This window comes from Mustela nigripes, chromosome X (assembly GCF_022355385.1).
Source record: "Mustela nigripes isolate SB6536 chromosome X, MUSNIG.SB6536, whole genome shotgun sequence".
NCBI lineage: Eukaryota > Metazoa > Chordata > Mammalia > Carnivora > Mustelidae > Mustela > Mustela nigripes.
The window spans coordinates 26,862,561-26,885,288 of NC_081575.1; the positions used below are offsets into that span (position 1 = coordinate 26,862,561).

At 41.2% G+C, this 22,728-nt stretch overlaps 1 protein-coding gene across 1 annotated transcript in view; it reads right to left on the minus strand.

Moving 5' to 3' along the window:
- Positions 1 to 1,427: 1,427 nt before the first annotated feature.
- LOC132006667 (glutamate receptor 3) overlaps positions 1,428 to 22,728 on the minus strand; it is a 227,928-nt gene continuing 206,627 nt past the window's right edge. Inside the window, exons 7-11 of the mRNA XM_059384587.1 lie at positions 22,157 to 22,324; positions 17,621 to 17,725; positions 16,626 to 16,733; positions 14,626 to 14,832; positions 1,428 to 2,069 (exon numbers count right to left, since the gene is read on the minus strand). Of these exons, the coding sequence (XP_059240570.1) occupies positions 1,644 to 2,069; positions 14,626 to 14,832; positions 16,626 to 16,733; positions 17,621 to 17,725; positions 22,157 to 22,324 (1,014 nt within the window). The 3' untranslated portion in view covers positions 1,428 to 1,643. The remainder of the gene's footprint in view (positions 2,070 to 14,625; positions 14,833 to 16,625; positions 16,734 to 17,620; positions 17,726 to 22,156; positions 22,325 to 22,728) is intronic.

A 22,728-nucleotide genomic window follows, 5' to 3' on the forward strand; every position in this document is an offset into this window, starting at 1 on the left:
GTCTATCCTGGACAAATGGATCAGTGCAATAAAGGACATTCAATAAATAGAATTCAATAAATAGAATCATATAATACGTGGCCTTTTGTGTCTGGCTTCTTTCATGCAGCATCATGTTTTCAAAGTTCATCCATGTCACAGCATATCAGTAGCTTGTTCTTTTTAATTGCCAAATAGTATTCCATTGGATGGATATGCCAATTGTGTTCATCCATTCACTTGTTGATGGACATGTGGGTTGTTTCCACTTTTTGGTTTTTATAAAGCTCCTATGAAAATTTATTAAGTCTTTGTGTGGATATAGATTTTCTTTTCAGTAAATAAGTGGAATTGACGTGTCATCTTACAAGTTTTTCTCTGACTATAAGAGACTGCGGAACTGTGTTCCTATTTCACGGTAGCATTTTGCATTCGCACTACTAATGGATGAGAGCTATAGTCATTCTGCATCCTCACCACCACCCAAGTACCAATACTGTCTTTTCTATTACAGCCATTCTAGAGGATATATAGAGGTATCTCACTGTGCTTTTATTTTATTTTAATTTTCATTTTTAAAGATTTTATTTATCTATTTGAAAGAGAGAGACAGTGAGAGAGGGAATACAAGCAGGGGGAGTGGGAGAGAGAGAGAGGCAGGCTTCCTGCTGAGCAGGGAGCCTGATGTGGGGCTCGATCCTTAACTGACTAAGCCACCCAGGCACCCATGTCATTGTGATTTAAATTTGCTTTCCCCTAATGACTAATGATGCTGAGCATCTTTACATGTGATTATTAGCCATTTCTATATTTTCTTTGGGGAAAAGTCTATTCAAATATTTTGTCCATCTTAAAAATTGGGTTGTCTTTTTTATATTGAGTTGCAAGATATCCTTATATATTCTGGATATAAGTCTTTTATCAGAGGTAAATTTGCTAATATTTTGATTTGCTAATATTTTCTGTCAGTCTGTGGCTTGTCTTTTCATTTTCTTAATGAGGTCTTTTGATATGTGAAAGTTTTGAATTTTAATGAAGTAAAAAAATGGATTGTTCTTTTTTTATGTTTTGAAAACTCTTTGTCCAATCCAAGATCATAGAGACTTCCCCTTAAGTTCTCCTTTTTTTGACTCTTATGTTTTCATTTTAGTACCTTTATACTTTTATACTTTCAGTACGTTTTAGCTTTAGTTATAAAACTTGGGCTAGATGTTACAATGAATAGTTTTAGGTAGTCTAAGAGTGAAATGAAAAAGGCAGGACACTGAAAGGGGAAAGTGGGAGGGCTTTTAAGAAGAGTTCTATATTCTTTCAAATTTTTTCTGGATCCCATCTTTAGACAAATGAGAAAATGTTTTTAGCTCACTTAAGGAGGAAACCATACTTGATTGATCTGATCAAGATGTAGTATTAGTCTTATCTGAATAATATTAATATTAGCTGATAGTGTTGCCTTTATCCAGAGTCTAAGTATTTGCTGTAATATATATAAATACACAATACCATAGAAATGCATGAAGGACATTCACAACACCAACCAATAACACACTCACTTTGGATGCAAGCAAACAAAATGGCTTGATGATATATTTGTCATTGGATGGAATGTTAAGTGAAAGAAACCTGGACTCGAGATGGGTGAATACCAGATGTACATGAATGGGTCATGGCCACAGAATGCAAGGAGGCATTGGGTATGACATGGAAACAAACCTTGGAGAAATATCACATCCTTGCTGCATAAAGGCACCCAAGGAAAACCAAAGACTGTTAAATATTCCAAATTCATTTGGAGGGTCAGGAGGGCTTTGCGGATCACGAGGTTCTTCATTGTTATCTTCCAAGTGCCATTCATAGGGGCTGAATCTGCTGACTAGGAAAAGAACTACGCTGACTCCAATGTAAGCAAAGACGATGCACATCCAGATTTCATAAGCCAAGGGATCCAGAAATGAGAATACGCCTGGTTTTGACTTCTGAGGCTTCTTTATCATGATGGAGATGCCCAGGCTCATAAACGGCTTTGAGAAATCTATGACTTCTTCACGGACCAAGGTTATAGTGAGTGGAGCAACAGCTATATCAGCCCTCTGGAAAAAAAAAATGGACTTTTAGAGACAGTATTTCCACTAGTCATTTGCCACTTACTATACCTCTTTGGTGGAAATATAAACCCTCAGATCACTACAACCAATTAATTTGTCAATGCTTTGGTTAGAAAAGTAGTAGCATTCAATGCATTCTAAAAACACTCTAAATCGATGGTAAGTAAGAAAAGGACACCGCTGGTCTTTTGTCCTTTGTGACCTATTGCCTTAGAGCAACTAACTCAATTTTTTTCTTAGAATTTTTTTTGGTGTCTTGCAAATAAACTTGTATTCCCTTGTGACAGATCACTGCTTCACTCTTTTTTTTTAAAAGTAAGTTCTACACTTAACGTGGGACTTGAACTCATTATCCTGAGATCAAGACTCGCATGCTCTACCGACTGAGCCAGGCAGGTGCCCCAATTACTGCTTAACTACTGTTTTATTTTTTTTTCAAGACTTATTTACTTATTTGATAGAGAGAGAGGGAGGGATGGGAAGGGGAAGACGGAGAGGGGGAGACAGAATCTCAAGCAGACTCTGTGCTGAGTGCAGAGCCAAAACACAGGGCTTGATTCCATGACCCCAAGATCATGACTTGAGCTGACGCTAAGACTCAGATGTTTAACCAACTAAGCCACTCAGGCACTCCAACTCTTGTGTTTTTTTTTTTTTTTAAATTTCAATTTTCATCCCCTTATGTCTTAGCTTCCTCACATAACTGGGAGTTCTTGAGAGGCAAGGATATAGTCTAGACTCCTTATATGAGGCTCCCTCCCCACCATGAGGTGCAACATAGGACTATAGTCCTCAGTTTAATACTTGAGTGTTATTATTCTTGAATTTTTTTTTCAGAGAATGTATATTAAAACATAAAGTTCTTTAAAGGCAGGGACTCAATCTTCTGTTTTTTTCTTTTTTTAATTCTATCACTGCAGCACATCTTAAATAAAGAAACTATGGATGCCTAGAAAATAAGTTGTTGACTATTGAATATTAATCTATGCAAACATGAAAGAATTCTGCATGGGCAATAACAAGGGTTAAGCAGTTATTAGAATACATATTAATTTCTATAGGAAGCCATCATGTCTAGTGATAAATATCAGTGTAGCACTCATGAGTATTGGATCAATAAAGTAAATGTATCAGTGCTGCCCTGCATAATGGGCTCAGTTTTTATATGAAGCCCATGAAAAAAGGCACTAGGAATTTCTTTTCTTTCCAGCACGAGGAATTTCTGCACTTATTTCTTTGGTTCCTCTACAACAGTAGTAGGTTTAGTAGGCTTTAGTCTGGAGCCAGGCCTTAAAATACACACCCACTAAAGGGCTTCTAAGGAAAGCCTTTTGGATGGTATATCAGATAGGAAGTAAAAATACCAATTTTGAGGTGCTTGGGTGGCTAAGTTGGTGAAGTGCCTGACTCTTAGTTTTGGCTCTGGTCATGATCTCAGGGACATGCGACTGAATCCCGTCTTAGACTTCATGCTGGGTGTGGAGCCTGCTTAAGTTCCTCTCTCTGCCTCTCCCTCTGCCCCACCCTCACCCTGCTTGCTTGCACATGTGCACGCTCGCTATCTCAAAACAAAAAAACAAAAATAAAAAGACCAATCTTGATAATTTTTTTCCTACGTAAATAGAGTTATCCTCAATATCCTTACCAGTGAGGAGAGGTGGAGGAGTAATGAAGTCTGAGATAGAGGATGTTTTGAAAGAAATGTTTTACTACCCTGAGTCCCACGTGGTGACTCAAACTGATTAAAAACACATCTTAATTAATTTTAAGGGAAATGCAGATAATAAATAGCCAGCTAACATTTAATCAATGATTATTCTGTGTGTAAGCACCTCGTATATATTATCTTCTTCAATTCTCTTAGCAAATTTAAGGTTGGCCCATAATTATTCCAATGTTAAAGTAGGAGAAACCGAAGCCTGGGATTAGAACCGTGGTCTTCACATTTCAGAACTCATGTGCTTTTTTTTCTTTCAGGTTTTTATTTAAATTCTTATTATTTAACATGTAGAATAATATTTGTTTCAAGTGTAGAATTTAGTGATTCATCCCTTCTATATAACACCCAGTGCTCGTTTCAAGTGCCCTCCTTAATGCCCATCACCCATTTAGTCCACCTCTACTCCAGCAACCCTCAGTTTGTTCTTTAGAGTTAAGAGTCTCTTATGGGGGACGCCTGGGTGGCTCGGTTGGTTAAGCAGCTGCCTTCGGCTCAGGTCATGATCCCGGCGTCCTGGGATCGAGTCCCACATTGGGCTCCTTGCTCAGCAGGGAGCCTGCTTCTCCCGCTGCCTCTGCCTGCCATTCTGTCTGCCTGTGCCCGATGCGGGGCTCGATCCCAGGACCCTGAGATCATGACCCGAGCCTAAGGCAGAGGCTTTAACCCACTGAACCACCCAGGCGCCCCTCCATTTGTTTTCTTTTCCTAATTTTTCCTTCTCAGCCTATCTCAATGGCTCTAATGTGTGGTTTGCTGGACCAGCAGCATCAGAGTCACCTGGGAACTTGTCAGAAATGTTAATTCTCAGGCCCCATCCCCGATGTATGGAATGAGAAACTCTGTGAGGGGATTCAGCTGGTCCCCCCCAGGTGATTCGAATGCTCACTGTCACTTGAGAACCATGAATTGATCTTACTCAAAATCTTACTCAGGTAATTCTGTTTACTGACAGCCTAAAATGAAACACAAAGCACTCCTCCCGCCTTCTTTGGATTCTGCTGTCCTCTTAACAATATGCATCTTTCTCTCTCACCAGTAATCTCCTTGAAAAAACTACACTTTTCCTATCTCTTGATTTTAACACCACTTTGTCTTTTTTTTTCAAAAAAAGATTTTATTTATTTATTTGTCAGAGAGTCAGAGCATGAAAGGGAAGGTCAGAGGGAGAAGCGGACAGACTCCTTGCTGAACAGGGAGCCCAATGAGGAACTCGAGTCCAGGACTCCCGGGATCATGACCTGAACCCAAGGCAATCAGTTAACCAACTGAGCCACCCAGGCGCTCACCACTTTGTCTTTATAAAACACCTGTGATCTACCTTCCATGCCCTCCAATTTACTGACATGGCTTCTTCAGTTATGTACTTGGTTACCACATCGAGTTCAAAGTCCTTCCCTCAGACCTCCCCCCTGCTCATGTGACACCACTGGCCTTTTGCAGAAAGTAGCCTCTTTTCTTCGCTGACACTGAAGACTATGGCTTCTCCTCGTATCTCTCAAACGTTCCCTCTCTGGCTTTTCTTTCCAGTTCTGCTCTCTCAGCCAAGGTGTACTTCTGTAGTCTCAGAGTCTAGTCATGGGGCTTGGCTTAGGAGATAGTCAGTGAAGGTTTGTGGAGTAAGCAAGACCCCTTTAAGGACCTGTCCTTCACTTTCTCCCCTCAGTATTATTTTTGTCCCCTCGGTATTACTACCTATGGCTTCAACACTCCCTTCATTGCCACTAACTCCTGAATCACCAGTTCTGCATTTATAACTGGACAGAAGCCAAAGCCAAATTTTACCTATTTTACCTTTTGCCTGGGGCCAGACCTGATCTTAGAAACAAAATCTACTAAGGAGAATGGAATTGGCCGGAAAGCTGGTGGGGTTTTTTGTTTTTTTTTTTTTTGTTTTTTTTTTTTTGTTTTTTTTTTTGGCAGAAAGGGCCTGCATCAGTTAGAAAGAGGCTTGTCGTGCCAAAAGAATTCACAGATGAAGCCACCTTCTATCCTTGCCAATGTGTTTCTGCCTCCGTGCAAATGCCCCACTCATATCATTTCCCATTTGATCTCATTTGAGTTTAATTACTTAATTTAACTAGTTTTTTGATCATTTCGGTCTAAATAATTGATCGTTCTAAGAGAAATGGCCATTTCCTTGTTTTGGAAGGCATAAATAAGGGGCATTTGTCTGAGAAAATCACTTTGGATTGAATTTCGGGGAATTGGGCTCTTTTCAAGCAGGTAAAGAAAGGAGTCTGAGAATCTTGACACCCTTTAAGAGGGAAAAAAAAACCACCTCAGCAACAAACACCCACCAGATGATAAGCACAGCTAAACACTAACAAGAGGTGGCTAGATAGAAAAGTGGAGCTTCTTGTCTGGTTCCCAGTAACACGCAGCAAAAGAACAGATTCCCCTGGGAAGCCATTCCTAGTATGAAGTACTTTTTTTTTTTAACAATTTCTTTTTTTTTTTAAATTTTATTTTTTTTAAATTTTTTATTTTTTATAAACATATATTTTTATCCCCAGGGGTACAGGTCTGTGAATCACCAGGTTTACACACTTCACAGCACTCACCAAAGCACATACCCTTCCCAATGTCCATAATCCCCCCCCCCTCTCCCCACCCCCCCCCCCCCAGCAACCCTCAGTTTGTTTTGTGAGTACTTTTGAAGTCACATAAGACAACAGAAAGAACGTGCTCCCCTCAGGCACTTGCCTTTTTCCCTCAGTCTGGCTTTTTTTTTTTTAAGGGTTTAGTTAATTAATTAATTAATTTTGGAGAGTAAGAACACACACATGTGAACAGGGGGAAAGCAAGAGGGAGAGAATCTCAAGTAGACTCCCTGCAGAGCCTGACTTCATGACCTTGAGGTCAAGACCAGAGCCGAAACCAAGAGTCGGACACTCAACTGACTGTGCCACTCAGGGACCCCAGAATTATTTCTTTTGAAGGAGCTTCTCCAAAGAAGGTGGAGTTCATCTGTTTTTTGGAGGGTGCTCCCTCAATGAAGAATAGCATTAAATCTGTGCGCGATTAAGCCTCATTGATATGGACCTGGTTCCAAAATGAGATTTCCCATGCTAAACTTAAAAAAAAGACCTATTACAGCTGGAAAAAGACAAAGGACTAGCAAAAAGCAGGTGGAAGAAGGCTCACCCAATAGAAGGGAAGGAGCTCCTGGTCAATCCACAAGGACAGGCACCTGGGTAGGGAACCTCGCAACCTCTCCCATCCCTTACATACCTGCCTGCTGGGACCAATACAGTAGGATTGTCCCATTCAGTTCAGAGGCAGACCCTCTGTCAGCACTTATCCCTTCATCTATATGAAAAGGATGTTATAATGGTCGATTATTTCAGAGCCCAAGATCTACCTGACATAATGTCTGTGGAGTAATCAACCTGAGTAGTAAGGGAAATGCAAGGAGTACATAACTAGTGTCAGAAAACACCCAGTTAGCTCTCCTGGAGTACATAACTAGTGTCAGTAAACACCCAGTTAGCTCTCCTGGAACAGCCGCAGAATGCAGAGGAGGGGAAGGTCATTCCCAAGGCACATGAAAGATTTAGGAGGCCAACACTGATGAAAAAGTGAGAAAAACAAATCCTCAGACAGCATTCCTTTCCTGGTCTCTGCTCCTTAGGAAGGCAGCTGTGCTGGGAGGGAGGGTTAGGAATGATGAGTGGAGCTAGAAAGCAGAAGGGAGGAAGTAAGGTGTTGACTCCCCAATGAAGTGCTTCTCAATTCTGGTGTCCTGAACAAGTCCCGGACTTCTGTCCTCAAGCTTCGGCCTCTGTTAGGAACAGCAGTAGGCAGGCCATTTTCACAAATCTAGGCTGGTAAGTTGGGTGGTATGAAGGTGCCTCAGGTAACAGATAAAAACCAGCAAATGGAAAGAGCTCAGGGTAAGAGTTTGCTAGTGCTTTTGCTTGCGTCTTGACTACTTAAAGCATTTTAATCAAGCAGCTTACGAGTGGCTGTGTGGGCTCAGTAAATATGCCAAATTAGGCTTGATTTTTCCACTCACCGGTGGAAAACCTGGAGGAACTGCATTATTAGAAGGGATTTAACTTGAGGGGATTTATAATCCTTTTCATAGGTGGGTTGGCAAAGTTGTAAATTTCACAAAACTTAAAAACCAAAAAACTCCTATGTGTAGGGATGATGCACTTTTGAGTCGGACAGGTATAAGACAGAAATGACACTTAATTTAAATGGCATTTAGGACTTTTTTTTTTTTTTCTGAGGAATGCCTGGATGGCTCAGGCTGTTAGGCATCTGCCTTCAGCTCAGGTCATGATCCCGGGGTCCTGGAATCGAGTCTCGCATCGGGCTCCCTGCTCAGCAGGGAGCCTGCTTCTCCCTCTGCCTCTGCTGCTCCCCCTGCTTGTGTTTTCTCTCTGTGTCAAATAAATAAATAAATAAATAAATAAATAAATAAATAAAATCTTAAAAAAAAAGACTTTTTTTTCCCCAGCAGAAAGGCTTATGTTGTATCTTAAAATATTTTCACCTGATATAAAACTTATAACCAACCTAGAGATGACACATGAGCAGAAGCTTGTCAGCTGGCATTTAAAGCACTTTTTGAAAGCAAGAGAGAGGATGGGAGAGGGGAGGCAAGGTACTGGCGTGTAATGCATAAGATACATGTTGGGGTGCCTGCGTGGCACAGTCAGTTAAGTATCTGACTCTTGGTTTCAGCTCAGGTCATGATCTCAGGGTCCTGGGATCGAGGCCCACTTTGGGCTCCATGCTCAGCATGAAGCCTGCTTGAGATTCTCTCCCTCTCCTGCTCCCACTTGTGCTCTTTCTCTCAAATAAATAAATCTTACAGAAAGATACTATGCTAACCAAGAGAACAGGCAGGCACGACCCGATCCCTTATCCCTGTATTAATCATAAGGTTCTAGTAGCCTTTGGCAGATATTTCCTTTGGAAAGTTTAAATGTGTTGGAGAAAGGAGTGGGCATAATCAAGATAGACAATAGCTATATAATGAAGACAGGACTTAAACTGCTTTATTGGCTTTACTGTATGGGATATTTACTATTTGCCGTTGTTTAGATCTGGAAAGGGATGAAGTCTATTTGAATCTGTTCAACAACAAGCAGTGTCACAACGGGATCTCTTCGTCTGCTTAGCCAGAACACATGTTCCAGTCTAGATCTAGTGGTTAGGGCTCCTTGTCCTTGGGGAGCTGAGGGAGTTAAAGACAAAGTGAAGATAAGGGGGTATCCTGGGAGCTGCGTAAAGGTCTTGCGAGACTAAATTTGGTTGGTAATCTTTCCCCGCCCTCTCTGTTCAGAATGGCAGATGTCCATGCATCATTAATGCTCCTTCCTGGAGTTCATAAACATCATTTGAAATAGAGAAGCACTTTTATCAAACTATCAGCCCTTCTGCCAAAGCCTAGTGTAGAAGAGAAGAGAATATTTGGTGTCTGTTACTGCACCTTTGCTTCTCTGCCTTTTAGCGGGAAGGACAGATCGACTTTCTGTCTTTCTTAATGGAAAATGAATCTATCTTAGGATAGTGACAACTTAAGAGATAATTTCTTCTAGGTAGAGAAATGTCAGTGTGAATAGCATCTATAAAATTGCCATTTGTCCTGGAAGTGTGAAGGAGTCTGAGGTTGCCCAGGGGATGTGACCTGGTATCAACAATCCTCCAGCCCCATCTCCATCCCCAAGCTCTTTGATCTCTTCTAAGGCAGAGGTACCAATGTGGGCAGTGGTTTGGACTTTCCCAAGGCAACTCTCTCCCTCCCGTCTTTATCTTTAGTTCTAAGTGCTGGGAACATAAGGAACACAGCAGCTGCCTGCTGGCAGGCGACCTTTTGTCAATTAGGACCTCAATTTCTTTCTAGCTCTTTTCTCGACTCTTTTTCTGTTAGATCAGAGAAGGGCAGAAATCCCCAGCTGTTGACTTTGGGTTTTCAAATATTTCAAGCGATAACCAAGGATGTGCATTACATTATTCTAGAGGCCACAGATAAGCGCAATGTGTAACTTGGATGGAAAAACTCATAATCCAACTAGACTGCAAGCCCCTTGAAGTCAGGCAGGGATTTCATATCTGATACAAAACCAATCTTCCTGCAATTTGACAAGCTTAGTAAACTGAGCCGGTGTGACCCGGTGGATAGAGCACTGGGCCAGGAGTCATGAAACTGGAGTTATAGTCTAAGCTCTGCCAAGCTGTGTGAATTTGTGACCTTGTCACAATCTCTGCCACCATTCCTGTCATCCCTGTCTTATATCAGGCCTTGCCTGGTTTACCCAAATGGCAGTTCTACTGGCCAATCCTGGCTGATCCCCACATTTATCTGCAAAATGGATGAAATGGTACGCTAAAAGGTGTCTAAGAGCCATGTTAGCAACAGAATGTTTTTAAATGTCCTCTTAAAACACATGCTATTTTGGAGCCATAAAAACTTGTGGTCTGTAAGCCATTTAAGCTGGGGACAATTACCATGTGGTGATGTTATAGACATCCAGCTCAAAATCAAAACCTCTAAAAGCAGGTGGACAGTTTCAAGTCCATAATGTTCTGAAGGGCTTATATAATGGGGCACATTGTGTCCTACTGACGTTTGTTTCAAAAATAGCCTTCTTAGCAATACAAGGTGCCCTAAACATCAACCTTGATTTGGTTTTCTTTAGAGGGAAAAGAAAACTTTTTAGAAATCATCTGAAAAGAGGCTGATTGGCTTCTTTCTTCCTGAACAAATTTAATTCATTTTGACTCTTTCTTGAGACTTTATGGTGGATACTGAAATCTTTGCAAAGCTTTTCTCATCTCTGCCTTTCTTCACTTTTTTCCTTCTCTGACATGTTTTACATGCTAAAGGCATAAGAGAAAATTCCTATCTGTGTAGCTTTCATGTTCATTGCAAGAGAAAGTTCCCCTCAACACCCTGTTTGTTTAGGTAGGCTCCAGACCCAGCGCAGAGCCCAATGTGGGGCTGAAGTCATGACCCTGAGCTCAAGACCTGAGCTGAGATCAAGAGTCGTCAAATGTCCAACCGACTGAGCCACCCAGGTGCCCCACTTGCCTTTTTTTTTCTTTTTAAGAGATTTTTATTTATTTGTTTGACAGAGATCACAAGTAGGCAGAGAGACAGGCAGAGAGAGAGGAAGGGAAGCAGGCTCCCACTGAGCAGAGAGCCCGATGCAGGACTCGATCCCAGGACCCTGAGATCATGACCTGAGCCTAAGGCAGAGGTTTTAACCCACTGAGCCACCCAGGCACCCCACCTTTTTAATTTTTTTTTCTTAAGCAACTTGAAAACTACAAGAGGCCAGGCCTGCCAGATATGAATGCCTGTGTTTTCACTTCTCTCCCTCTCTATCATTGAAAGAAAAGTGTAAAACTTTCCAATGCTGAACGATTAATTCTTTCAAATGAAAATGAGTACACATTTAGATTTTGAGATCATCTTCTCTAACAGAGAGAGGTCTTATCCAAGCATGACAAGAACCTCCATTTTTCATAGCCACAAGTTTTAGGGGGAAGTGGAATTCAGCAGTTGGTTTATTGTCAGTTCCCTGGAAGTACCTTGTGTTTTAATCCCAGAAAGCATCAGAAACTTGTTCCAGGTCAGATGAGGGCAGACGACATTTCTTTACAAGACTTCCCTGGCTATTGCTTTTGTCTTTAGTAGAAAGAACTAGAGGGAAAAGGTGGGAAGGCTCCTTCAGAATTTTTACCTATTTAGCAGAAATGAGCTGGTTTCTAAATAACTAAACAAGTAAGGAACTCTAATTTCTCAAGCTTTCTCACTCACACGTATTGTAAAGAGGGAGAGAATGTGGTGATTAGATGGGCACAGTACAGAGGACATGCTAGAAGAGAAACCAAAACCTGGTGAGAAAGCTAGGTCTTTGTCTGAGCTGTGTTAGGAAATCTGTCTTGCTCTATATCACTGGGTGTAGGGTCTTGCTCGATGCCAGGAGGGCACAGAGCTATTTATAGAATGTGACAAGATTTCTTCTGAGACACTAGAAAGCTCTGGCTACTGAGTCACAGTGGGCTGGTAGAGCTCATGTCAGTTACTCTAGGCCAGTAGAAATTGACACCTGAAGTCTTTGCTGTGCTTCTGTGGCCAATCTTCTCTCCAGAAAAGCAGAAGCACCAAGAGCTTTTCAACAAGTTTTAGCTATCTTTTAGGTTGGTATGGGTCTGAAGTAACATGTTAGCTGTCAGGCAGTCTAGGGCAGACTTCATAGTCAGAGACTGGGCTCAAATCATCATGTCACTACAAGCTGTTTGGTCTTGACATAAAACCACCTCTCTAGGCTTCAGTGTTTTCATCTGTAGAATGATGTTAATAAGATGGCACCTCCCTTGGAGGTATCTTGTGAGGATTGAGTTGCATAATGCCTATAAAGCACTTAGCACAGTGTTCGGCAACCAGGAAATAAGTAACAAATGGTACTACTAATAAAAATGAATTAATAATGGCAATGATAATAATAAATAATGGTAATGATATAAGATTACCTCCTACCATGAGCTAAATTAAATGAACATTGGCTGAGCATTACTGCAAGCTAGGCATTCATTTGTTAGAGCAAAAGTGAGTATATACTATGGACCCTGTAGTGGGCCATGTGCGGTGTACAACTGTGAGCAAGACAGGACTTCTTAGAGCCTGAGTTTTGGGTAGATGAAGAGTAGAAAAGAAGAGAAGTCTTGATCACCAACTCAGAAAGAGGTTAGAGCTATGTCAAGACGGTTCAGAGCCTCTCAGCATTCTTAGAAAGCATGACAGGTGCTCTGCCCCTCATTTAGTCCCCTGTCTCTGGCATTGGAATTTCTTCTCTTTCTCATAATGGAGTTCACTTGATTCTCATCTGAAACTCAGCCCTGCCCCAGTTCCCAGGGCCAAACTTGACTGACTATGGGAGATAATTGGCTCCAGCCCCACTGCTGGGGGCTCAGGTTCAAATTGCCTTGCTGCTTGTCTGACTGGAGGACAGTGCCCTAGTTTTGATACTTGAGGTCCAGTCTCATTTTAAGCCTTAATTCCTTTTCTGTGCCTTTATTTTTAGAAATGAGCTTCTGCCTTTGTGCTTGTTCCTGAGGACCTGTTCCAAAAACTTAGTGACCCAGTACTATCTTCGGAGGGGAGAGCTGTACCTTATTCTGGCTGCTTCCCATCTCAAGCACCGGAGTTCTTATTGGACAGCACCTCTGTCCAATAGATAACTTGGATGTTTGCTTCTGGCCAACTTCCTCTCAGTATATGCATCCCCTATATTCCTCAGTCTTCTCTAACCTCTTGTCTAGACTGGGGCCAGTCATTGCTAGTAATCCTTATCTGTCAGAGAGCAAACCTCTGCAGAGCAGACTTGCGATGAGCACCAGGTGACGTGTGGAAGTGTTGAATCATTGTGTTGTGCACCTGAAACTAATATAATGCTGTATGTTAATGACACTGGGATGAAAATAAAAAGCAGAGGGAACTGACCCTCAGCTGCCACCACCTACACTTGGGTGAGTTTTCTAATGACTGGTTCACCCAGTGGGCAGTTCTTATGCCCAGTTCTGCTTGACTCTGTAGGCCTTACTGGGTGGCCCATGATCTGACATTCCCAATCAGGGGCCCAAACCTTTTCAAGTGCCGCTGCAGAGCTCTGAGGATACTGCTGTACCCCTTTTGAAAGCCTTCATTATCAGTATAATTCTTCTGTGCTTGGCCCATGGGCAAGCCCTTGGCAGAGCAATTCTGTTCATTTATTAATTCATTCAACAATTATTTGATGAACCTCCATTCTGTGCTGTGCTCTGGGATATTGAAATAAATCAGATACGGCTTCTGTGCCCAAGGAGTTTATAGTCCAGTTGGGGCAGCTGAACCCATGTATATGGATTGTATATGGATCCCGTGTGTATGGATCCAATGTATATGGATCATTATAATACCAGTTCAAGATTACCACAAGAAAAGCAAAAAGTAGGGACACCTAACCAGACTGCAGGTGGGTAAATGGGATTAGGGAAGGCCTCCTGAAAATGCTGTCACCTGTGCTCTAGAAGACTGTAAAGTGAGCTTAGCTGACGGACTGAGGCAAGATACTTCCGGGGATGCCCTAAGTGGCAGGTGGACACCTTCAGGGAACAGCACATACTTCTTGGTAGCTGGAACACTACGTGTGAAGAGGGGAAGAATCCAAGACAAATCTAGAGAGGTAGGCAAGTGCTGGATTATGAAGCGTGTTGTTTGTCATGCTCAGGGATTTGAATTTTATCCTGATTTTTCAAGTGGGAAATTATAATGATGTGGAGATCTGATTTGCTGGGGTAAGCATGGAGGCAGGGAAATCAGTTAAATGACCAAGAAGTAGTAAGAACCTTAATGGAAATGATGAGGGTGGGAATGAAAAATGTGTCTGGATTTGAGAGATATGAATGGATAGAGAGAGTAGAATGGATAGGACATAGTCACTGCCTAGAGATGAGGGAGCAATGAGCAGAGATGACAAGGTCACTTAGGCAGACTTGTTGAGGCAATGAGGTGGGTGGTGACTTTGCTGCCTGACATAGGGAATACAGAAGGAACAGATTTTCAGTAGACGGCAGGCTGCATTTAATGTTGCAAAATAAATTTCCCCGATCTTACTTTGCTTTTGGCAAAATAATCCTGTTGCCCAAAGGATGCTATTGACAGCCTACCTTTACAGAAGTCAATTGGAGAAGAAAAAAAAAATTTTTTTACAGACCACACAGAAACTATACAATTGGATAAGTACTGCACTTGAAAATCAAGTCTATCTTTGTTAAGTGGAAATCACAGAAGTAAATGAAAATAGAGTTGAAGAAACTTACCCCATAGACAAGTTCCCCAACCATGCCATTCCATATTTTTGTCTCTGGATCTCTTGCACCATATTTCCCATCACCGACAATGGACAATTTATATTTGATCCTTACATGTTTGGCTATTTCATAGGCTAAGTCAACACAATAGCCTTCATATCTTTCATTTCCTTCCAGTTGTTCATGGTTCTTCTTATACATGACATATGGTGATTCCTTTGGGACCAGAGGAAGATGGAAGGATTACTCCCATACATTTTTCTAAGAGATGACACATGTCATAATCAAAATTTCCCCCCGTAGCTGTTGAGCTTTGATGTGTGAAAAGAGCCTTTAAAAAAATGTTTGCTTAAGAAGCAGAAGAACCTCAATCACCTGACTATTCGCTGTGCTATATTTTCCTTGGAGTCCTTAATTGAGAATTTAAAGACGGAGAGAAGGATTTAAATTCTTTTTGAGGGTTTGAAAGCAGGACCAGTTTCCACCTGTAAAGGAGTCTTAGTCAAACTGGGCAGAGGTATTTCCCTTACGTGAAGGTGAACTGCCTTTGACTTCTCAGGATTTATCACAGCCATCCCAGGCAAGACTTCAAAAAGCACTGCGATCTTTGTGAGGTCAGAGTCTGTGGCTTATTTGTTTTTAGAACTTTATATTTTTACCTAGTGCATTACCCAGGACAAAGTGTGTATTTGACATGTCTGTTTAAATGAAAGGTAAACTTCAGTTGAATCTTCATGCAATTATTCACAACCTCAGACCTAGTGGTATACTCATTTTCCCCCGCTGGTTTGTACTTCACCCAGTAAGGACATCCTAGATTTAGAAAAGCAAGCTGAGGATTTTAGAGGGGAGGGGGTAGGGGATGCGTGAGCCTGGTGGTAGGCATCAAGGAGGGCATGTATTACAGGGAGCATTGGGTGTTAGATGTAAACAAATCTTGGAACACTACATCAAAAACCAATGATGTATGGTGACTAACAACACAATAAAAAAAGAAAAAAAATTAAAAAAAAAGAAAAACAATTTAAATCTAAATGAGAATACTATCTCACATTTCAACTGTGCTTTGAATTTTGCTGAAAAGCTTTCGTGAATTTTGCCTTGAAATGGTCTTATGACCATATTACACCCATTTTATAAACTAAAAGAAACATGACATGAGGCTCAGAGAAGTTATGACTTGCACAGTTAAACATAGGTTAGTGGTAGACCTAATATTAGAACCCTGATCTATTCTCTCTTTCACATAACGCTGTCTTGCCCACAATGAAACATCAGCCCTGCACTGTGTGTGTTGGGGGACAAGGAGGAGAATGATATGTGGAACTCTCCCAAATTCCTATTCTTTTTCTTTTTTCTTTCTTTTCTTTTCTTTTTTTTTTTTTTAAAGATTTTATTTATTTGTCAGAGAGGAAGAGCACAAACAGAGAGAACAGCAGGCAGAGGGAGAGGCAGGCTCCCTGCTGAGCAAGGAGCCCGATGTGTTATTCGATTCCAGGACCCTGGGATCATGACCTGAGCTGAAGGCAGACGCTTAACTGACTGAGCCACCCAGGCTTCCCTCTTTTTAGTTTTAAAAATGATATTCTGGGGCGCCTGGGTGGCTCAGTTGGTTAAGCATCTGACTCTTGGTTTTGGCTCAGGTCATGATCTCAAGGTCCTGGTGTTCAGCTCCATGTTGGGCTGCGCACTCAGTGTGGAGTCTGCTTGAGATCCTTTCCCTCTCCTTCTCCCTTCCCCTCACTCGTGCTCACTCACGTGCATGCTCTTCCTCTAAAATAAATAAATAAGTACAATTGAAAAAATGATTTTCTAAAAAAATAATAAATTAAAAAAAAAATGATGCTCTGTTCATGATGATGGCAAGATACTTCAGGAGGTTCCTAAGCTGACCTATCGGATGTTTTCATGACTCAAAATTGATGTCTTTTTACCTGGTTGAATAATGCTTTTCAGAAAGCAGAAATCTTGCTGTACAGAAAGCCCACCCTTCTTCTCTCCATACTTACCAGAATGGTAGTCACTACAATGGTCCGGTTCTCTGCGGATGCGCTGTCATTGCTGATTTGTTGATCTGAGAAAGGCACAAATCTTTCGTACTCATTCCAGTAGCCAGCCTAAAAAGAGCAGACATTTGACCTGGTTTTGCCTGTTTTTCACTCAGAGGGTACCGCATGAAATCCAAATGCTGTTGTGGAATAACACTTCCTTTTTAGTTGCTGGAGCTTTCCAAGGATTGATGCCCTGTCTCTCTTTGTCTTGCCACCCCCACAAGGACCCCAGTCCTGAAACACACCTTCATCCCCGGGGGTTCCCATCCATACCTCACCTTTACTGGTATTTTGTAAAATAACTTAGCCCACTATAGGATGGTCACCCCCACCAGCCCAACTCATATAGCAGCAAAGTGCTTTGTTCTGAACTGTAGGAAGGCTAGCATGTGAGGGGGGGAAAATAAGTAGTGTCCTTGGAAATGACACAGTCTATTTTATGTTCTGAGATTTTATCACATGACTATGAAATCCTCATTTCATGCCTAACTTAACTATTCGGATGGCAGAAGCAAAGCACTCATTATTCAATTTGGCTGTAAAGAAAGGTACTTTGTCTAGTTTTCCTTTGGAGGATGAGGGGCAAAGTGGAGAGGTACTTACTTTCTAATTCTTTTGCTTAAACTCTATATACCTTGGCAGCTTGTTTAAATAACAACATACTGTAAAATTTGTGATTCCTTCCCTCTATGGTTGGGAGCTGTTAATAACTCTTGAATCTACCACTTTTATAGGACCAGCCTCAGAGGGAAATGCTCCTTTCAAAATGTGTAGATGAAACACTTTGATTGCAAAGCAGCTCCACATCATGTCTACGCAGTTCACTAACAGAAAGGCAAAAATGAAGTGTGGGAATTTGCTTTGTGTGTCTTTCCTAACACTTGCTCTCTTGCCTTGGAGTGCTGTCACCTTCCGAAAGACTTTTTCTTTGGACATCTGTTTTGGTTACTTACTTTTCGAGAGCCAGAGACTTTCATCTCGTACACATCAATGGTGTAATTTGTCCTGCGTCCGTAAGTGTCAAACTGGATGTTTCCAGTCATTCCTTGTACTTGCACCTAGTAGAAAGGGAAAATGTAGAAAATTTAAATAGCACCACATTATTGCCTTCTGGGTCTCTGAGATGAAGTCCACTGACACATCTTAGAACCATAGAGAACTTTTATCTTGAGTAGTTCAGCTAAATCCACCGTATCAAGTCTAAACAGATCATCATTTCTTCCCCAGTGTTTTCTAGGTGTGCCTTTTAGTTGTGAAGCTTTTGAGTGGGTGATAGGCAGTTACCTGTATGATACAATGAAGGCCCTACCACCACTTTTTCAAGGATCTGAAATTTCTATCATTAGTCTCTTCTTAAGGGAGTAGGCTGAAGGATATTCCTTTTTTTTTTTTTTAAAGATTTTATTTATTTGAGAGAGAGCACAAGCAGGGGAAGGGGCAGAGGAAGAGGGAAAAGCAGACTTTCTGCTGAGCAGGGAGCCCTACATGGGGCTCAATCCCAGGATGACCTGAGTTGAAGGCAGATGCTTACCTGACTGAGCCACCCTGGTGCCCCAGGGTATTCTTAACTAGCATAATGCTTTCTTCTAAACTATGAGTTCCATGAGGGCTGTGGCTGTGTCTTATCTTAACACTTCCAAAATCACATAAACTGGTTTCAATACTAAGGGCTCTGGAGCTCCTAGATTCGCATTCTAGCTTTATCACTTACTAACTCTATGACGTTCAATTCTTATTGATTTTAATATCTATATTAATATCTATATCTAATTATAATTAATATCTAGAATAATTAATATATAATAACTATATGCCTAATATCTATAATAATTTTTGTTGATTGCAATGAATTTAGTTCAGTTTCTTGAGAGTGTTCCACATTTAACAGCTATCATAGTTGCAGTTACGAAGTTTTCCTCTTATTTAACTTATATCTGGCTACAAACAGGTAGCAGCAAGCTAGGCCCTGGAGGAATAAACCACACACAGATGAAATTTTGTAAGTCTAAGAAATCAGGGGTATGTAGTACTAGATAAGAAAGAAGTACTAGAAGAGCCTGGACACTGATTTGGGATGCCAACTACAGATTCATGTAGACCACAATTTTTCTTTGTCCCAGTATATGAATTAGTAAAGAACCATCTGCCAGGTGGAGAGATTTCCTTACCAATTATTTTACAATGAATTTGTTTCAAATAAAGAATATCTGTCTCATTTTCCTAGGATGAAAGGCTAGAATACTTACTACTTCTAGAAAGTGACAAGCTACTAAACAAGTCAGAAGTGGTAATGGGCTTGCGTTGCAGGAGAGGGAATTGATGTCATATATTAGGGAGCATTTTGTGAAAGGGAAAGGGGCTTGTTCACCACCAATAGGAAAATGAAATTCCTGTTGAAAGAGAAAGGCTCCAGTGTGACATCCTGAGGACAAGATGACTGTCCTACTGACCCAACAAACCAAAGTACTCCTGTCATCTCAGGCTTCCAGAGAAAGGCGATATCACACTTCTGGTCAAAGCAAAGGTCCTTTGTTGAGATAGAACTTACTTAGCCTTCCTGGTTCGTACTGGGATGCATGAAGGGTTCTTTACACTCTACTGTGAGAATTGAGTTCTAGGACAGGGACACTGGCGTAAGAACTTTTTAAGGAACTCCTTCTTTACTGAAGTAGCAAAGGCTTCAAGTCTCATTAAAAATGGCATATTTCTGGGGGTGTCTGGGTGGCTCAGTTGGTTAAGTGTCTGCCTTTGGTTCAGGTCATGAACTTAGGATCCTGAGATTGAGCCCTATGTCAGGGTCCCTGCTCAGAGGGGAGGCTGTTTGTCCCTCTGCCCTGCCCCTCCCCCTGGCTTGTGTTCTCTCTCGCTTTCTCTCTCTCTTAAATAAACGGATAAAGCCTTTTTTTTTTTTAAGAGAATGGCATATTTCTAAAGAGCTAGCATTTTAGGACATAATAGACAAACTGGACAACAGTCTAGTTATGTCCAGGAGATACGTGACTCCAGGATTAAAACTTGTGGTGAGCAGAAATAGGAACGGACTACCGCTCAGAGGGAAGTCTATTTTCGCTGACGTAAATCTCAGTTACTGTTTCCCATCATCCCATCTGGGATCCCTTCTTTAATCACCCCTCATCCCCCTCCCCCACCCTCTACCCCAATCTGTATTAGGTGATTCTCCTCTGGTTCCCATAGCACGCTCTGGAGAGCCTAACCACCATACCATTTTAATCATCTCTGTATTTCCATCTCCCTTACTAGATGAGGAGCATCTCGAGATGAGAGACATACTTTTCCCGAGTTCTCAGCAACTGCAATACAGAGACTGGAATAGAGCAAGTGCTTAATTATCATTTACTGAACAAAAGGACAAAGTTTTGATGACCTAGAATTGTGCTGTATTTCAGTTGCTCAGGCTGATAATTCTGCTATCCATAGACTGTAAGGAGGAGGATCACCCAATTTTCAAGTGGCTTTAAGGTCTATAAAAACACTTGTTTGCATATTAATAATGTAAGTGTGTGCACTCCTCCTCTTATTTCATATTTGCATACTAACTTCAAGCTTGATAATAGTCACTGGTGCTCAATAAATATTTACTGAATGAATGGTGTGCTTATTTAGCATTAAAACAGGCCCAGTTGGTGCCTCTATCAAGCAATGATTTTGTTTGCCACATTTCTTTGAAGGAAGAGAATGATTTATTGAGCAACAACTATGTGCTTGTCACAGTGAGGGATGCTTTTACACATGCATTCTCACCTTTAATGTACTCAAATAAAATGGGATTTCTTTTAATATAGTAAAACCTTTAGTATTCCAGACCATCCTCCCTTGTAGTCCCTCTGAATGGTGTTTTGCTGAGCATTTATCACAAAGGAAGCATCTGCTTTCTGGAAAAGATTGATACTTTCCAACCTCTCTGGAGCAATAGGAAGAGGCTGGCCTGTAGAAATGGGTAAAGCATTCTTTTGGCCGAGTGTTTGATCCTTAGGGCCTGAGAAGAAGGTTAATTACCTGGCTTCTCACTCGAGCTTTATCAGTGACTTAGATATGTTGAAACTATGCAATAGTATGATCAACATGCTTTTTTCCTAGCCAAATGAATTTCTTATTCTTTACTCTGGTAGCCAGTTCTCCATTTGGGGAAGATGGCTGTTTGAGTTATGAATGGAGAGTCCATTGGAGATGCTGATACTCGCCCCCTGAGGTTTTGTTGATGAAAACTCCTTTTGATTTACTCTGAGGGAGTTTTGTATTTCACTCATCATTATGTTTCACCTGACAGTACAAATCTTGTAACTGCTATGAAGGTTGAATTTAATTAACTGCTCTTCAAAATTGTGCAGTGCTACCTCCATAAAACTACACTTAGGGCATTTGTTAGGGAACTGACATAATGACATAAAAATCTGCATGATGGGAGAATGAGTTATATCTCTTTCTTGGGGAGAGACACAAGGACTACTAACCCCTTTTGACTGAATGCTTCCAACTTGGCAAATTTAAGACAGCGTAGGAGAGCCAACTACACAAAATGATGTACGTTAGGAGGCCATTACAAATTCTTCACTGCTGGGTTGTACCTAGAATTATCTCATCATTGCCTATCTCTTTGTTTCGTTGGATGTCCCAAACATTGGGATAATTAAATAAGTAGAAATAAGAGAGGCTTGAACTCTCAAAGGCTCATTTTAATGCATGCAGATGCATGTAACATATAGCAAAATATTCAGGAAAGAGCTCTGCTCAGAAAGCTGCAGTGAAAGACTGATGCTGCTCCTGGTGTGAAGAATGAAATCTGCTCAAAGGGTATCACCTGAAGCCTTAAATGATCCCCTACCAGTCAATACTAAAAACAAGTGACCTATTTGACTGTCTATTTATTGATTCCTTATACTTCTCTGTAAGCTTTTTCTTTGGGGCTTTGGGGAAATCCTCCTAAGTAGGCCTAGAAATAGAGCATATTTCTGCTTTTCCCCATGTGGATAGCATGTAGAAAGGTTCTCTTTGGCAACAGAACTAATACCACACTGGCTCCATTCCACAGTCCATCTAAGCTCATGAAATATCTGATGAGCCAGAGGATGCTGTTGTCATTTGTAATGTCCACCTTCAAGTTAGGAGCTTCCTATAGAATATCCCAGTCCCCCTAAAGTACACCATATCTCTGGAAAGTTTAAAAATTTTGAAGCTGTTTACATGTTCAATCCGTAATTCTTGAGGGTAGTGAGTTTGCTTTACCACTCATAGTGTAGCACATTTGACCTCCACCGACCATTTCTCAAGCGTCAGGGAAGAAGGTTCTAGTTTGAGATTTCCAGATTTTGATGAGTAAATATTCAAGCTCATCTTTCTGCACACTCTGGCATTCTTAGACTCTGATCCTATTCCAATTTCGGATATCATTTCTCCATACCAAGGTCTCACTTTCTGCATGTCTTAATAAGGCCCCCATCCCCACCCCAATAACCCATCATGGTCTTTACCATTTTTAAAGCTCTCTCGATATCAATTCCTTGACTCCAGGGCACAGCGGGATTTGCTAAGCAGTCTCCAGCACTGCCTCTCCGGGACACATCCACTCGTTGTCTCCTCAGATAACGGAAAGCTTCTGCTATGACCAGTATTGCGTCATGGGTCAGTGCAGATGTATACTGAAATGGATGTATGGTAAACATGTATCATGACAAACGACATCCTCAAAACTTGCCTTGCTCCTTGTAATTCTCATTCATCTCCACCTCTTGCTCTATGAAGTCACCCTCTTAATTATTTGAATCAAGAGATCTCTCTGGGCAAGCTCGACTTTGATTCACTCTAGAATGATCTTTCCTCGTGTGTGCACATGTTAAGATTATTAAGATCAAATGGCTCAAGGGAGTCTCTCTCTTGCTCTCGGTACTGTGTTTTGTCTTGAGCAAGTGACTACTAAAAGGCCAGGTCCTTTATAGAGAAAGAAATACGTGTGAGGCTAAAGGATGGCATATGTAGATTGGTTATTGCTGTTTGTAATAGAAAATTCAGGTCTGGTGTTTACTTAGGGGAAAATGGAAATAGC